Genomic DNA, 14103 nt, shown 5'->3' on the forward strand with positions numbered 1-14103 from the left:
TAGGATCATTCAGCTAAACCAAAAATATTAGGGTAGGTTTGATTTAAATTATCATGTATAATCTTGATTATGTGATTATTTAGTAATCACATAATTAAAATTATAGGGAATAAAACATAACTAAATATTGTTTAATTCAACTTAGATAATACAACAAAAATTTATTTGTTCGAAGATTTTAATGAATAATCTACTTTAATATTTTACTATATTACCCTTAGTTACAAAACCAATCATATATATTATTATTATTATTATTATTATCTTTTAAACTCTACATTATTATTATTATTTTCATATTTTTATGTTTTTTTTATTTTTTTCATTTTTTTTTCTTTTCGCTTTTTTTTATAAAAACAATTTATGATTTTTTATTTTTTATTTTTTATTTTTTATTTTTTATATATTTTTTTAGTTTTTTACATTTTAATTATTTTTTTAAGTTTTTTAAATTTTTTACAAAATTTTAAATTTTTTTTCTATTTTTCTATTTTTTTTTTATGTTTTTTCCCTTTTTAATTATTTTAAATTTTTTATGATTTTCCTATTTTTTTTAAAAAATTTTTTTTTTACATTTTTAAAATGTTTTTTAAAAAATATTTTATTTTTAATTGTTTTCTTTATATTTTTCTTTTTATCACATTTTGCTTTTATTCAAGGATATTTTGGGTAAAAAAAAAATCGTTAACTCCGGAATAAAAAAAAACCTCAGTTTTTCGATTCCGGGTTGTATGTCCTTTTGCTGACGTGTCAGACATGGAACATTACTCGGGAATCATCGATTACCTATATTAAACAGGATTTTCATTGATAACCTTAGATAAATAATTAAGATTATAAAAAATAACCCCAAACTAAATGCACCCTTAATATTTTCTTCCTTATTAAAATAGAGTAATGTTCTTCTCTTCATTTATTTCAACTATGTTGGGAAGGTAATTATTCTTTTTCAATTTAAATGGTTAAGTATAATAAAATAAAACATTTTGTGAAATAAATATATTTTTTCCACACTTTATTAAAAAAAATTGATAATGGAAGGGTGTAATGTGGAGTTAGGATCTCCTGGATCACTTTTTGTGGTCCAAGGGATGTGTCACTTTTATTTACGGTCGGATCGTGGTCGCGATCCGGTCGTAATTGGTTGCGATCCCTTCTAGGGTTCATCATCCCCATTATGTTATAGTTTTTGTTCGGAGCGAGCGGCCGGAGGCTGTCCGGAGGACACCCTCGCTCAGCGTCCAGTAACCTGACTACTTATCCACCACCGGAGGCCTCCAGGCGGCATCTGACCGCTCACTCCGAACAAAAAATATAATCTGATGGGGACGATGAACCCTAGAAGGGATCGCAACCAATTACGATCGGATCACGATCATGATCCAGCCATAAATAAGAGTAGCGCATCCCCTGAACCACAAAAAATGGTCCAAGAAATCTCCTCTCCGTAACGTACGTGTACCCAAAAAACTTCTTCCACCTTAGAATGTGCTCGCTCTCTGTCACTCCGATCATTACAATTTGGGAAAGGCTGATAGGGCCCAACCCTCCATGATTGGCAGGGAACGGTGGGAGCCATTATTCTCAACCAATTACAGCTTGGCCTCGTCCCTTTATAAGGCCCTACTGCCCTCCTTCTCCATCGCACTGCCATCTTTGAGGAAGGAACAGAGGAGCCATGGAAGAACAGAAACAGGAGGAGGATGTTGTCGGCTGGGCAGCAAGGGACACCTCTGGAGTCCTCTTCCCCTTCACCTTCCCAAAAAGGTATCTCAATCCTTCTTAGCTATTTCTTGTATAGGCAAAAATGGATAGAAAAGATATTGAATCATAAAAGGGTAGAGTAATTATTAGGGTAAAAGTCAAAATCACTTTTTTTTTCTCGAATTAAGGGTGCCTATATATTTACCCTTTTACAATTTAGTACCGATCTCTTTATCATCTAATTTGGGAACCGATTAGACGTATTAAAATAATTATAATTTTATAATTATTACAATACATATTTAATATTTTCAGAAATATTTATATTATAGTAGTTACTATTTTGTAGCTGTTATAGGGATAGATTAATCATGTTCACCTAACATTTTGATGATTTAAAAAAATATTTTTTTTATTTTTCCCTAGTTATTATAATATGCAAATTCCTTTTTTTATTTTAATTTATCAAAAATAATATATACATTTTTATACTTTTATTAACTTATTTAATATAATTAATTTTTAAAATCAAATCAAATTTAATAGCTACTATAATAATTATTATAGCAATCGATTGCTAAAATATTATAGTGGTTATATATTATAACAGTTAATTATTGATTGTTATAAGGTTATAGTAGTTAATTCTTAGTTGTTATAATATTCTAGTAGGTGACTATTATAATAATTTAATGATCATTTTAATTATTTTAAAATAATTTTAATTATATTCGTCAAAGTTTGTAATTAAAAGTGTTCTCTATATTAATTTTTTGATTAAGTTAAATCAATTTATTTTATTTATGGTACTGTTACAACTATATTAAAATAAAAATATTTTCAAAATAAAAAACACAATTTTAATGTCCTTTTAACTTTTGCTTAATACTTTTAATGTGTAAATACGTTAATACTTTTAAAATAATTTTAATTATATTTATCAAAGTTTGTAATTAAAAGTGTTCTCTATATTCATTTTTTGATTAAGTTAAATCAATTTATTTTATTTATGGTAGTAACTACTGTTACAACTATATTAAAATAAAAATATTTTCAAAATAAAAAACACAATTTTAATGTCCTTTTAACTTTTGCTGTTTTTTTTCGTCAAAACTTCTGACTATTATTAATGATGCATGAACGTCGATACAATATGAACACTATTAGGAACTTTTATTCATAGCATTCGTATTAATGTGTAAATACGTTAATATTTATTTATTTTTATTTTTTTTTTAAATTAACACATTCAAAAATTTGAACGTGTTAATGCTATAATACAAAAAAAAAAAAAATGTCCACATCGGCACTAATACCTCAAGCATTAACGTAGTTGTAAATACCCTAATAAACTCTGTTTCAATTTAAAAATCTCACTATAATGACATAATAATAAAAATTTATACTGGTATAAAGAATGATGACATTGATACTATCTCTTAAATTTTTCTCCGTAGAACTATGATTTCCTATATAGAGTCAAGGCATCTCCAATGCCAGATTTATGAAGTAAAATTCAAAAAATTGAATAAAAAATTTTGAATCATTGTAGAGATGAGGTTTGAGATTTGTATTTTAAGAACAATAGTAAAAACATAAACTTACTTTTTTTATCTTGAATTTAATGTAATATGCATGAAGTCATACAACTCATGTTATGAATGAGATCATACATACAAAAGCTCCTTGGAGATATTTTAATAAGTTTTAATGTAACATATTGAAATTACGAAAAAAAATATATTTAGGGTGCGTTTGGTTGGAGGTTATCTTTGATAACCTTGGGTATCTATCCAAAGTTATCAACAAAAACCCTGTTTGATTTAGGTAATCGATGATTCCTGAGTAATGTTCTATGTCCGACACATCAGCAAAAGGGGCATACAACCAGCCCGACACATCAGCAAAAGAGGCATACAACTAGGAATCCGAAAACCTCGGAAAATTGAGGTTTTTCTTGATTCCGGGGTTATTGATTTTTTTTACCCAAAATATTCTCGGATAAAAGAAAAATATGAAAAAAAGTAAAATGTAAAGAAAAAAATGGAAAATATAAAAAATAAAATAAAAAAAAACTTAAAATGATTTTTAAAAAAATAAAAAAACATTAAAAATGGTATAAAAAATTTAAAAATAGGAAAAACATTATAAAATTGTAAAAAAAACAAAAAAACATTAAAAAAAATAAAAAAATAGGAAAAACATTAAAAAAAATTACAAAAAAACATAAAAACATAAAAAAATAGAAAAAACATTAAAAAATACAAAAAAATACAAAAACATTTTTAAAAACATAAAAAAAATTTTAAAAAGGTAAAAAAAAAAAAAATGTTTAAAAAACATTAAAAATTAAAAAATAGAAAAATGTAAAAAACCCTAAAAAATTTTAAAAATAAAAAAACTTAAAAAAAAAATAAAAATTATAAAACATAATAAAAAATAAAAAAAAACGTGAAAATATAGTAAAATAGAATAGAGTTTAAATAATAATAATAATAATAATATTATTATTATTATGTATAGTTGGTTTTGTAATTAAGGGTAATCTAGTAAACGCACCCTTAGAGATAAGATGTCTTCATAATCATCAAAGGGTTTACCCAGAGAATAAAGATTTGATAGTAGCAAAAAGAGAAAGAAAGTAATAGAATACCCGCATAGTTAAATAATCTCCTTTAGTGGTAAAAAACGATTCGCTCGCCCCCAGCGCCCACGCCAATCCGTCCCTAGGCCAATATGGAAGAGATAAATCACGGATAACTACTAGCCATTAATACAAATGACCCAGACATGAGAGAGGTTAAATAATCTCCTTTAGTCCTTTATGTAGAGGATGTTATTTGTAAGCATTGTATTCTTTAATATTAGTAATCACTGTATACTGGGAGCTCGGGAGATCCGGAGGTTGGCGACTTGGCGAGTCGATAAGTCAGGAAAGTCAAAGAATCAGCAACTAGCTAGGGAGATTAGATTGGCTTAGAAGGTCGAATAGTGCCGTATAACCCCATGTTAATTAAGTCCTAAATAATGACACCCGGACTCCCTGTTAAACAGATCAAGAATCACTTACCATCCGCAATTCCACATCAAACTCCGAACAAATAACAATTCAACTTCTCTGTGAACCACAACTAGTTTTAGACTCTCTAATACTGCTGCATCTGATTTCACAATGCATTTGGCCTATATATCACTGTACAATACTTTTCAGGGCCATGAAGAGCGATGAGATAACCCTCAAGGTTCTCTACTGTGGAATTTGCCACACCGATCTTTCGATAATCAAGAACGAGTGGGGAAATTCAATATACCCAGTCGTCCCAGGGTCAGAATTTCCTATCCGCTCCAATGAATTAATTAATACACAACCACAATAACAATCAAATTAAAGCTTTATCTCACTAATCTATTAATTCACAATAACAATCAAATTAAAGCTTTATCTCACTAATCTATTAATTAGTGGTCGACCAGGCATGAGGTAGTCGGAGTCGTAATTGAAGTAGGCCGCGCCGCTCATAAGTTCAAGTCCGGCGACAAGGTCGGCGTCGGGTACTTAGCCGGCTCCTGCTTCTCCTGCGACAGCTGCGAGGTCGGCGACGAGAACTACTGCGCGGAGTTCGTCCGCAGCTTCAACAGCTCCCACCCCGACGGCACCAAGACCTTTGGAGGATTCGCCGGCAGCATGGTGATCAGCGAGCGCTTCGCTGTCAAGATCCCTGAGACGATGCCCCTGGACAAGGCTGCGCCATTGATGTGCGCAGGCATCACGGTGTATGCGCCGATGAAGCGCCATGGCCTGGACCAGCCGGGGCTGCACCTGGGGGTCTTGGGGCTCGGAGGACTCGGCCACCTCGCCGTCAAGTTCGGCAAGGCCTTTGGAATGAGAGTCACCGTCATCAGCTCGACGCCAGACAAGGAAAAGGAAGCCATTGATGCCTTAGGAGCTGACTCGTTTATAGTCAGCAGCAACGAAGACCAAATGAAGGTGCCACATTTTTTTTTAATCCAATTGTCAGAACCGACTAATTATGGACAGCTCGGCTCCACTCCTTGCAGGCGTCAAACCCTGGTTATATAAGAGAACGCTCTACCTCCTATCATGTTTAAGGCATTTGTTCTTTTTGTCAGGCTGCTCGTGGCACTATGGATGGCATCATCAGCACAAGTTCTGGTGCTCTCTCTTTGGGAACTTTGATCACCTTGCTCAGAGTGTATGGCAAGCTGATTTTGGTCGGCTCGCCAAACAAGCCGACAGAGCTGCCGACGTTCGGCTTGATTTCAGGTTAGCTAAGTCACTTCCACTGTTGGCTCTTGCGTGTTCTGTTCATCAGGTGAAGTGTTTGTTAAGTAGCTCAGAAGAATTGGGCGTGTATCCCTTGCAGGAGGCAGGAGTGTAGCTGGGAGCATGATTGGGGGGTTGAAAGAAACACAAGAGATGCTAGATTTCGCGGCCGAACACCGCATATTGCCGATGGTTGAGGTCGTCGGAATGAACGATGTGAACGATGCGATGCAAAGACTCGCAAGGGGGGATGTGAGATACAGGTTCGTCATCGATGTGGCCAACACCATTTGTGCAACTTAAGCATGGCAACAAAGCAATTCGGAATAAAGTTGAATTCTGAGATTGGTGCGAAACAAACAAACGACATGTTACATGTCTGGACAAGTTCAAATAAAGGAGCATTGTGCAGATATTTACACAAGCAGAAATTACGCAAATTCTAATAAGTTGCCAGATTTATATGCATAATTACAAAAAAAATTGTTAAATTGAATTAGAAGATCGAAATTGGGGGAATTTGCCCTAATTTCCTCGGTTCTTTTAACACGGGCGACTCGTCCGAGTTATCCTGCAGAAAGTCCCGGAGCGCCTGCTTCGACTCGTCGCGGTCCGCGCCGGACACGAACGGGTGACCCAGCAACTCCGCCACCGACCACCGCTTCCCGCTCTCCTTGCGCAGGCAGCAGTCGATGAAGGCCCTGAATTCGTCCGACGCCGCCCCTTCCGGTAAAACCCCCTTCGCCTCCCCCAAGCAGATCGCCACCATCAGCGCCGCCCAATCTGGCGGCACCCCCTCCGGAAGCAGCGGGAAGTGTCCCTGGTGCAGCTCCAGCACTGCCAGCCCCAGGCTCCACACGTCCGCCGCGTACGGATCGTAGTCCGCCCCGTAGGTGACCGAGTCTAACCGCTCCGGGCTCATGTACGCGCACGTGCCGACGTACGAGTCGCACGGGTCGAGGGATCGCAGCAGCACCTTGCCCACCCCGAAGTCGGCGATCTTGACCTCGCCGGCGGAGTTGACGAGGAGGTTCGCAGGCTTGATGTCGCGGTGCACGATCTGGCGGGAGTGCAGCTCCGCGAGGCCGAGGAGAGCCTGGCGAGCGACGGCCGCCAGAGCGAGCTCCGGAAAGGGGCGGCGACCGCGGCGGCGGAGAAGTGCGTCGGTGGATCCCCGGTCCATGTTCTCGAGGAGGAGCGCGACGTCGGCGGAGGGAGTTCGGACGAGGGAGTGGAATCGGACGACGTGGCGACATCCAACCGTGCGGCGGAGGATGTCGACCTCGCGCTGCACCTGGTGGCGTAGCGAGACGTCGGCGCGGACCATCTTGAGCGCGAACACGGCTGCGGTCCGGCGGTGGCGAACCTCGTAGACGGTACCTCCGTTGCCGTGGCCGAGGACCCGAAGCGTGTTGAAGTCCGAGAGCAGGAAATCGGGATGATCGTTGGAGAAACCAACGGAGAGAGAGCGAGCCGGCGGCGACGGCAGCGGCAGGGGAGGGAGAAGGAAGCGGCGGCCGTGGAAGTCGCGGGAGGGAAGCTCGAGCGCGAGATCCGCATTCGGGAGCCTCCGATGGCGGACGATGGACGTGGCCAAGGGCGGAGAGGGAAAATAACTTTCGGCGTTTACTTCCATTGCCGAGTGAGTGGATAGACGAGGGGGGAAAATTGGTATGAAGGAGCTTTATAGTATCTTTGCCGTATGCAACAGTTCGATAGAAATATCTCGAGACTTGCGAACCTAATTAAACGAGTGGAAATAAAAATAACTTTTTTGTGGTTTAAGCAAGAAATGTGTATGAGTTGCCCCTACGGGTACTCTCCATTTACTTCGAAGAAGGGATTTACAAAGAAAATGAATTTAAGATTAAAAAATCTCTAAAAAAACAAGGGAAAGGAAATAAAAAAAACTCTAAGAAAAATTAAAGTGCAAACAAAGGTTCCTTGAATGAAATTCATCTATTCATTATATAAATAAAATAAAAAAATAATTTATTTTTTATAAAATAAATAGACAAAACATTTTTATTATGAGCATTTGTCGGTCAGTAATTTTTATTATTTGAAATTTTTTTTTTACAAATTCATTATATACAGATTATTTGGATGATAATTTGGATGTCTTGCATCATAGTCCCAAGACATTTATTTTTGTCTTCCCAAATAAATAGGATTAGAGGAGTAAATAAAAAAAAATAGAGTTTGAATTTTAATTGAGAAAGTGTATATAAATTGTGTTTTGAATTTATTTGATAAATAAATTAGGTTTATCTTTAAAATTGATCGGATAAAATCTGAACACTAAAAAAAATGAATTAATTACCCCATTAAAATAAACAAATTGTAAAGTATATAAACGGAGTTCGGAGAGAAATAACTTGAAACGCGTGTGATTTCTTTAGATTTATCCATGGAATTCTTTCATAAAATATTCAGCGGTAGTTGACTTTCATCATCTATTTAAACGTATTAATCGGCTCAAGTTTCGTCGCATAGAAAATTCTGCGTACCTGACACGTCCGTTATCAATTCAAATATTAAAATGTTTTTTCCAGGTTTTTTTTGGATTCGCTAAATTTTAATAATAAGTTGGAAGGAAACAAATAGACAAAATCTAAAGAATACAAATTAATGAAAAGGATTATTAATTAAAAATTATGCGTAGAAAATGGGGTTGTTTGAAGTGCAAGCATCTTTCGTCTAGAGGAGCTAATCTAAAATTCCAAGTGGCAGCGTGACGTGCATTTTTAATCAAATTAATAGTTTTATTTTAATTACGTTAGGTAGAAATAAATAAATAAATAGAAGGACACCCTTAGTTTTTTGGGGAGAAATTTTAGCATGCATATCCAATGGTATACAAGAAATTTTGTGAGCATAAAGAGTATTTTAGGTTATAGTATTAAAGATTTTTTCAAAAAAAATACACATGGTACCATAACATATGTATCATTGGATGTGTAGGTTAGTATTTCTCTATTTTAAGAATCATCAAAATAAGGTCATATTTTGATTTTTTTTTTTTATTCAAATACGATGGAGACAGGGACGTAGCTATATAAGATTTAGGGGGTACGATCACACTCTTGAAATCTAAGAAAAACATTAATACGATGGGAAAAAAATAAAAAAAAATATATAGTCATAAATTTTGAAACTTTCTATTTCAATTAAACACTTTCAACCTAACCAATTTTCCTTTTTTCTCAAGTCAATTTTTTTCTTTATTCGTTTTTCCTCTTTTCATATTTCCTCTTCCTATAATTTTTTTATATTCTTTTTTCTAACTCGATCTAATTTTACCGACAAAATCTTTTGCGACATGTCGCTGTCATTATAGCCCAAGTCACTATCGCCAGACATCGATTGCTACCATCGTCATTGTCATTTGTTGCATGGTTGTTGTCTTCACTTGTCTAACGTCGTCACTTCGCCGATGCTCCATAAAAAAAACACCTTTTAATTGAGGTGAAATTTACTTAATTGATTTCTTTTGCTTAGTTGACACTATTGTTTGATGCCAGCATCATCGTCATCGTTCACCGACTCCGTCACTTTGCTCCTCCTGAGTGAAAATCCTGTCTATGCCACTTGTCTATTGATAATTATCTAATTATCCTCCACTATACTATTCTTATGTCCCTGGGTCATGGTGTCGTAGTATAATGTGAATGTTATGTAATTTTTAAGAGATAATAACTTTTAATTCGGATTGAAACACGAGACATGTAATATATCAAATTAAAGTGGACTCAGAGATCTACATTTATTATCAGATGTAACTCGTAATGGTCCAATATTAGACCCAAAAAAATATTATTTAAATATTGTTTTGAGGTAAGGGTGTCAATTCAGGTGGGTTGGGTCGAGTTAAAATTTTTTTTTTTAACCTAACCCGAACTGAACCTGAATTCAACCCGAAACCCCTAAATCCAAACCCGAATCCGATCCGGATAACCCAAAAACTCAATTCAAAATGATTTTTTAAACTATTTTTCTTATAATTCTTCACTTTTATCCCAATATTCTATCATTATTATACTAAGATTAATATTAGTATACATAAAAATATCTTAATTTTTAAAATAAAATTTGATTTAACGCTAAAAAATCAAATAAACCCTATATTTAGGTCAACCTGAACCCGACCCAATCCAACCTAAAAATTTTCAACCTGAAAACCCTCCAACTCGCTACCGACTCGAATCCGAAAATGTCCAATTTGAACTTGATTTTTTTCAGATCAACTCGGGTTGAGTTGTTAGATCGGGTTCATTATTAACACCCCTCGTTGGAGGTTTTGAAGAATTTGAGTCCTCTTTATTAAAATTATTTTTCATATTATAGCAATTACGAAGTCGTAATTATTACCATATTTTAATTATGATATCTATGAAATTATAATTATTATAATTAATAATTACAAAATTATAATTGTTATAACTAACGTATAAAAAATTATAGTGGTTATAACTACAGTTAGCTGTATTATAGCTGTTATAATAGAAGCTACAAATACGATTTTTCCACGATTTAGGAAAAAAAACGTGTTCTTATTTATTTTTAATTTTTTCTAATTTCTTTTAACTATTAAAGGATATTTTTGATAAAAAAAAAAATGAAATGTTCTTTTACTTTTTAAAATACCCTTTTAGGATTTAAAAGATAATGATGCCCTATAAAATTTAACGACAATTTACCAAAAAAAACGTACTAGGTTTAATGTATTTACCAAAAGACATATCATCGTTTGGTATTTACCAAAAGGTGCAGGTAAGTGATGTGTAATACCGAATATAACCCTCCCGCCAATCTCCTCTGATCAGTCATCATTTCACAGGCATCCGAACCGTATTTTTGAATTGAATAACTTTTATTTTAAAAAAATAAAATCGATCATTAGTGTACCTCCCTTTTTGTGACATGCGAGTGCAGCTCCCTCTTGTGAAACCCTAGTTTAGCGACCTCGAGTGTTTCTCAAGCGGCATCAAGCATTTCAGTTCAATTAAAAACCAGGACTGTTCGCACGACAACAGTGAAGGATTCTAGGGTTTACATCAATCAGCTAGTATCATAATGGCGCAAAGACGTCGATCGGGTGCATCATCATCCTCTCCACATCAATTAGTTGTAAAGGTTATTATTTTACAAACTCTGTGATCTTGAGAAGCTGAAATAGTATGATTTTATTTTATTTTTATTTTTATAAAGTATAGGGTTCAGTTGATGTTGGACAGAAACTGCATTAGAACAGTGTCCTCGGTCACTTTAAAAGTTTTTTTCAACCATCCACGAAGAAAGGAACGCATGAAGGGTCTATTATTTTACATGACCGACACATAGTGCTGATCAAACAGTCACCCTTTCGTATTTTTTTGGACATAGAAGATATGCAGCACATCCGTGGGATTTTGGTAAATATATTTCAAAATTGGGATTCAAGTAGTCAAACCTTTAGATTCTCAGGTACAATTTATAATTTTGTATTTTAATCACAAAGTAGTTGTATGGTAAAATTTAATCTTTTGCTAAACCTGGGTCTGATACGATGTCGTATCAGGCCCAACGTGTGCTTGATATGGCATCGTATCATGTCCACGGTGTTCCTAATACTTTTATATGTGTTGGTAGAAGTCTAATAATAATTTAACTTGGTTAGGTGTTCCGGTTGGCTTCACAAGAGGAGACGTTTCATTGCTGCTTGGTATTGTAGACCGTGGAGCTTCAATTCCGATGAATTCAGCTAAAGCATCCAGTGACCTCTTTCTAACTTACTTCTCAAACAAAAAAGAAGCTACTAGATCAAGAATTGAGGAGTTGCTTAAATTTTATGGTAATCGCGTTGAAGGCGAAGATGATGTTTTATTATTTTGCAAATTCTATATTTTGTATATATTTGTTTGTGTCTTATTTTCTTCTAGTACATATAAGGTCCTGTTAAGTTTTATAGATATAGTAGATGATTTTGAGAATCTCGATAGATTCAACTGGGTTGAAGCAATCCATGAATTTATGGCTCCACAATTACTTAAGATTGGGAACATATTTTCATCAACTGAGACAAAACAGTCTAACACCAACCTCCCTTACCTAAAGGGATTTGTTGGTCTTTTGGCAGTAAGTGTATAGTTTATGTGAAATTTTTTAATATTTTGCGGATATTTTTAAAATAGTTAATCCTTGTGATGGTGAATCAGGCATGATTTTTGGAGCATGTTCCAATCCAAAAACCATACAAAATCAAAGGAGCAAGAATAAATAAGTGGAGGAATATTCCTTCACATATTAGTAAGGTGAGAGAATTGATTGACAAAGTCTCATCTGAAGAGGTAAATTTTGAATACTTTGACTATAGTTTGGTTAAAAAGTCTTGTTTTAACATGTGGTTTAATATGCTTACAGGTTGTGATTGACCTAATCCCTAACCAAGATGAAAAATCATTGGTTGAGAACCTTGATGCGTTGCTGACAGTCCGCCTGCAATAGAGGCATCACAAATTGAAGTCACTGAAGTAGGAAGGCAGATTAATAAGGAGTGTTGTAATTGTATTATTCAAGTAAACAGAATTAAAGAGCTAACAATGGAGAACATGCAATTGAAGGAGAGGGTGAAAGAATTGCTTAAAATAGTTGAAAATAAAGGCATGGAATCTCAATATAGCGAGCCTGTAAACGATCCTCAAATTGAACCTGTAGGTGTTACAACAAGAAGTAGGAGAGGGCGTGACAGAAGTCGCTATGATTACAGGGGCACTCCAATTGATAGTCTATTGTGGCTCAAAACTTTACCTAAGAGGCAGCGTAGAAATATACAAATAAGTGAACCTGCGGAGAAAATTACAAGTCTAGGAGAAGGAAAAAAAGTTGTCAAAGAATATGTTGTTGTGGGCAAGGGGAAAGGAAAATTTGATTTGGATGAAATGGAAGAAGAAATTAATATTATACAATTGATTGAAGACAAATCTGATGAAGAGACAGTGAAGGATGTAGATATGTTTGCCAAATATGACAAAATGAGGAAACAAGCAATTGCTGTAAGACGATATCTTCAAATTTCATTGTAATTTGTTAGATTTAATGGATTATCTAATTGACTTTTTTGTTTGTGTGCATAGTATGTGAAGAAGTAATTTAAGTCTTCCAAGAAAAAAAAAACAAGACGAAGAGGTGGTGTACTTGTTAAAAGCCTTGGAGGAAATAAAGTATTTAAATTACATAGTTGATTAGTCAAGACTATTATATGCTTCTCGTATCGTTTGAGCTAAGGTTATCAAAATTAAATTTGTAAAAATAATCTCTGATTTGTTTACTTTGTAGGTTTACAAATGATATAGTTTGGGAGGAACCAACCTTTTGTTTAAATTTGTATTCCCTTTTATCTGGTGTGAATGGAGAGATGTTGACAAGAGGGGATGTAATCGACACGTATTGTAAAATTCTATTTAGGGGGGCATTCCTGTCTAGAAGCATATACAACAAGTCAATATATTGTTCAACATTCTTCACAGTAAGGAATTGATTTGAGTATAGTAAAATTTAGAATTCTTTTTATTATTTTGTTATGTATGTATGACTTTGCATATTTGTAGTCATTAATGAAATCGTCAAGTAAGTTTGCCTTCCAACACCTGATAAAGACGGATAGAGGAGATGAAGAGGTAAGGTATATATTTATACCTTTGTGCAGTGATAATGCACACTTCCACTTGCTGCTGGTGGACACCAAATCAATGACGTTCAATCAGTACAATTCTCTAGCAAGTGGAAGTAAATACAAATATGAATTTTAAGCAGCGGTGAGCATTTAATAATAATGTGTATGGTTGTATTTTAATATAAATGCTAGTTGATGGAAAATGGAAATTCCTCTTCAATCTTCAGGTATCAGATTTTAAATTATATAGTCGTGAGCACGTTGTTGCTATTCATCCAAACTTGGAAAGACATTATCCGTTTGATAAATGTGTCTCTCGTACAATAGAATGTCCACAACAACAAGCAAGGTAAATCGAGCACAGAGTGTGAATATAAATTATTGATAAAAAAATATTGACCATAAAAATGTTGTTGTTTACAGTGTAGACTGTGGCTTCTTTGTGATGCAATACATTCGA

At 34.6% G+C, this 14103-nt stretch overlaps 2 protein-coding genes across 3 annotated transcripts; one reads left to right on the forward strand and one right to left on the reverse strand.

Moving 5' to 3' along the window:
* Nucleotides 1–1641: 1641 nt before the first annotated feature.
* On the forward strand, nucleotides 1642–6316 carry LOC121976720 (probable cinnamyl alcohol dehydrogenase 9). 2 transcript variants are annotated; one of them, XM_042529020.1, is made up of 5 exons: nucleotides 1642–1767; nucleotides 4916–5029; nucleotides 5179–5692; nucleotides 5836–5989; nucleotides 6090–6316. In XM_042529020.1, the coding sequence occupies exons 1-5, from the start codon at nucleotides 1679–1681 to the stop codon at nucleotides 6290–6292; spliced, it is 1074 nt and encodes a 357-aa protein (XP_042384954.1). In that variant the 5' UTR covers nucleotides 1642–1678; the 3' UTR covers nucleotides 6293–6316. The 2 variants fall into 2 exon arrangements, with proteins under 2 accessions (XP_042384954.1, XP_042384955.1); XM_042529021.1 differs by lacking the exon at nucleotides 4916–5029 and having other exon boundaries at nucleotides 1656–1767.
* LOC121978682 (mitogen-activated protein kinase kinase 7-like) lies at nucleotides 6316–7625 on the reverse strand. The gene has a single exon (XM_042530990.1). It carries the CDS (start codon nucleotides 7623–7625, stop codon nucleotides 6486–6488), a length of 1140 nt encoding a protein of 379 aa, XP_042386924.1. The 3' UTR covers nucleotides 6316–6485.
* Between the last annotated feature and the right edge of the window lie 6478 nt (nucleotides 7626–14103).

This window comes from Zingiber officinale, chromosome 4B (assembly GCF_018446385.1).
Source record: "Zingiber officinale cultivar Zhangliang chromosome 4B, Zo_v1.1, whole genome shotgun sequence".
In the NCBI taxonomy this organism is placed as follows: Eukaryota; Viridiplantae; Streptophyta; class Magnoliopsida; order Zingiberales; family Zingiberaceae; genus Zingiber; species Zingiber officinale.